General features: G+C 40.5%; 1 protein-coding gene across 1 annotated transcript; it reads left to right on the plus strand.

The window, feature by feature from the left end:
* The first annotated feature begins 797 nt into the window (after positions 1-797).
* On the plus strand, positions 798-2,730 carry LOC133784837 (uncharacterized). The gene is made up of 2 exons (XM_062224110.1): positions 798-1,500; positions 2,597-2,730. The coding sequence occupies exons 1-2, from the start codon at positions 798-800 to the stop codon at positions 2,728-2,730; spliced, it is 837 nt and encodes a 278-aa protein (XP_062080094.1).
* The last annotated feature ends 1,156 nt before the right edge of the window (positions 2,731-3,886 follow it).

Consider the following 3,886-nt stretch of genomic DNA (forward strand, 5'->3'; position numbering starts at 1 on the left):
TCACCCCGAGTCGGGTATTAGGTCCCGTTGTGACTTTCACGCTAACTTGTTTCCTAGGATCGTCTTGTGCCGAGTAACCCAAATATACCCACATAATAATGTGATCTCACACATATATCACATATATGCCAAATATACCCATAACAGACCAAATTACAAAAATTTCCCTTCTAATAAGAAACGGTCCCACATGCATATTTAATACACCTAAACATGCAAATCTAGCTATATTATCATTAACTCACATAATCACATAATTACACGCATACAAATCACATAAACATATAATTTCCATAAATTTCCATCCTGGCCCCCTAATCAAGGCCCTAAGCCTTAGTAGGTAATTTGGGACGTTACAACTATCCCCTCCTTACAGAAATTTCATCCTCGAAATGTTACCTAAACAACTTGGGATACTGATTCTACATATTTGCCTCCAGCTCGCAGGCCGCTTCCAAGACCTTGTTGTTCCTCCGTAATACCTTAACTAAAGGTATAGTCTTGTTTTTCAGGACCTTATCCTTCCTGTCTAAAATCTGAATTGGCTGCTCCTCATAGGACAAATCTGTCTCCAGTTCTAGATCCTTGTAACTCAATACATGAGTCTCATTAGATACATTCCATTTTGACTCACTGCCATACTCTTCAATGTGGGGGTCACTTTGGGGGTGCTAGAGCAGCTGCAAAGGTTCTTCAGTGTGGGTTTTTTTTGGCCAACTTTGTTCAAGGATGCCCATGAGTTTGTTAAGGCATGTGATAGATGCCAAAGGACCGGGAACATCTCAAGAAGAAACGAAATGCCTTTGACTGGAATTCTTGAAGTGGAACTATTTGATGTGTGGGGGATTGATTTCATGGGACCCTTTCCGTCGTCGTACAACAATCTGTACATATTGCTAGTTGTGGACTATGTTTCAAAATGGGTGGAAGCAGCTGCAACACATGCAAATGACGATAAAACGGTCCTAAACTTTCTTCAAAAATATATTTTTACTCAGTTTGGAACTCCTCGAGCTATCATTAGCGATGAAGGGAGTCACTTTTCTAACAAGAAATTTGAGGCTTTACTGGCAAAGTATGGGGTGCGACATAAAACTACTTTGCCTTACCATCCTCAAAGTAATGGTCAAGCAAAGATTTCAAACCAAGAGGTGAAACGTATTTTGGAGAAAACTGTGCAGCGATCAAGGAAAGATTGGTCTAAGAAACTCGGTGATGCATTATGGGCGTATAGAACATCTTTCAAGACACCTATTGGCATGTCTCCATATAGGTTGGTTTTTGGGAAGGCGTGTCACCTTCCGGTGGAACTTGAGCATCGAGCTTTTTGGGATATGAAGACTTTGAACATGGACATGGCAGCAGCAGGAGAGAAGAGATTGCTGCAGTTGAATGAGTTAGAGGAGTTCAGAAATGAGGCATATGAAAATGCCAAAATTTACAAGGAACAGACTAAGGTGTGGCATGACAAGAACCTTGTTCGCAAAGAATTTCAACCAGGTCAGCAAATATTTCTATTCAATTCAAAGTTGAAATTGTTTCCAGACAAGCTTGTTATCCCCAAAATTTCAGTTCGATGACGTGGCAATCAGAAGTGACAAGTGGCAGTGCATGGTCAGTAAAAGGCACATTAATAGTCAATAAATGTGTTGGCTCTTCGGAGTTGTGATAAAGTGATCTGACCGATCTGATAGAATTTTTGTCCGACCGGTGAAGATTTTTGACTGACCAGTCAAGTGTCATGCTAGACCAGAGATGTGCCATGTTAGACCAGAGATGTAACATGTTAGACCAGAGATGTGTCATGTTAGACCAGAGAAGTGTCATGACCGACCAGTCAGGTGCTTGTCCGACCAGTCAGGTGTTTGTTTGACCAGTCAGGTGCTTGTTCGACCAGTCAGGTGTTTGGCCGACCAGTGAGGGTTTGGCTGACTGGTGAAGTGTTTTGGCTCTCCAGTTTTCCTTCTGGGTGTGATGTGGACCGACTAAACAGATCATTGCTACGCAAGAGATCCCAGTAACGGCTTCAGCTAGAATTAGTCATACCTACGCGGGAATCTCTCATATTATCCCAAGGAATCGCATATTGTTGTATTTTAAATTTTATTATTAATTAAATATTGTGAGAATAATAGAAAGGACCCGGTCAAAGGGAATATCTGATGTATGATCCATGATCCTATAAATAAATGGCCCATGGTATCATTTTAGGGATCTGATCTTTTTAGACTGAGAAAACTCTCTCGTTTTGAGATTTTGGGGACTGTTACTTGGGGCATTCTTGGGGAATTTTCTGAGAGGTTAGAGAGATAAAGCTTGTATTCTCTAGAGAGAGAAACTCTATATTTTTCCACTTGCACTTAAGAAACTCAGTTGGCTCAAGTTCATCTGATCTTATGTGTAGGCTAAATATATCACAACTCCAAGTGGATTAGGCTATTGCCAACACATTGGGGTTGAACCACTATAAAAATTGTCTGTGTCTTATTTTTCTATTGAATGTTTTTTGTCGTTTTGACGTCTACACGTTGTTGGCCAAAAACGCGGTCAACAAAGCTAAAATCAAGGTGGTCCGGACCTTACATTATTGTTACAGTATTCCCATATGGCTCAATTGAGGTGACTAGTGAGAAGGCCGGGAATTTTAAGGTGAATGGACAGAGATTGAAGCTCTACTTGGGTGGTCATTTTGATCAGGCCAAGTTCGTCATCCTCTTAACGCCACAGTGAAGAGGAGTTAAGCGTCCGACTAAATGACGTTAACGACAGTGCCATTGGGAGGCATCCCAACTTGTATTTTGCTTTGCATTTTAATTTTTGGTTTGGAACAATTAGTATTTTTAATTTCTTTTTCTTCCTTTCTTATTATTTTTGTCATTCTGTATAAATACTGGAAAAAGAGAGCCATGAAAACCGTGATAAAAGAGAAAATTGGCTGATTTCAATTAGGGTCGCAGCACAGTCATTTGCGCAGCGGCGCCTGGAGGTATTAGCGCCGTGGCGAGACCCATTTATGGGTGGGTTTTTGAATTTTGATCTTGCACCGCAGCCCCATTTCTTGCACCGCGGCTCCTGGAGCAAGTTAAAAAAAAATAGCGCGCGGCGCAAGATCGGGCTGACTCACTTAAAAAACCAAAAATCTCTTTTTTTTTCCCAGCCCTAAATCACAATTCTTCCGCCTTTCTTCTCCTTCCCCGAGCACAACTCGCCGTCAGCCACCTCTAAACACCATAACCACCCATATTTCACTCCTTTTTCATAATTTACTCACCCATTTCATAAAAATCACTTCTTTCGTCCTTTTCTTTCTCTTTCTCCACCTAAATCCATCAAAAATACCAATTCTCCACTCATTTCAACCCTAATCCGAAAATCACCATCTATTCCTCAAATTTCTTCAATTTCTTCAAGCTTTGGACAACAATTGGTGGATTATCAATGGGTTTATCACTAATGTAAGTAATTTTTACTCTCGTCTTTGCAAAGTTAATGAGATTCCTTTGGTTTTTGAAGAAATTAAGTGTGCACTGGGTATTATTGTGGATTAAGTGGCAGATTTTGGATATTATTGCTATTGTTGATTATTGGATTGGTAAATTGTGGTTTGTAGTGAATTTCTATTTTATTTTGGGAAGTGATAAAAACAAGGGGCGGTGTTGCCCAAATTTTTGTGGCCCTAAAAGTGTGTGTTTTGGGGTAATTTTGACCAACGGGTCCTAAGAAAGGTACTGTGAATGCTTCAGGTGCTTCATCATCTCGCCCTCCTCCTGTTTCCACAAGGGCAGATCATGATACCACTAGGTTTGTGAGAAAATAGGCTCAAGAAAGGTTTGTGGTGTTGTCGAGAAAGCCTATGCTTGAAGAAAATGGTATGGAATTTGGTCCA

This window comes from Humulus lupulus, chromosome 6 (genome assembly GCF_963169125.1).
Source record: "Humulus lupulus chromosome 6, drHumLupu1.1, whole genome shotgun sequence".
NCBI lineage: Eukaryota > Viridiplantae > Streptophyta > Magnoliopsida > Rosales > Cannabaceae > Humulus > Humulus lupulus.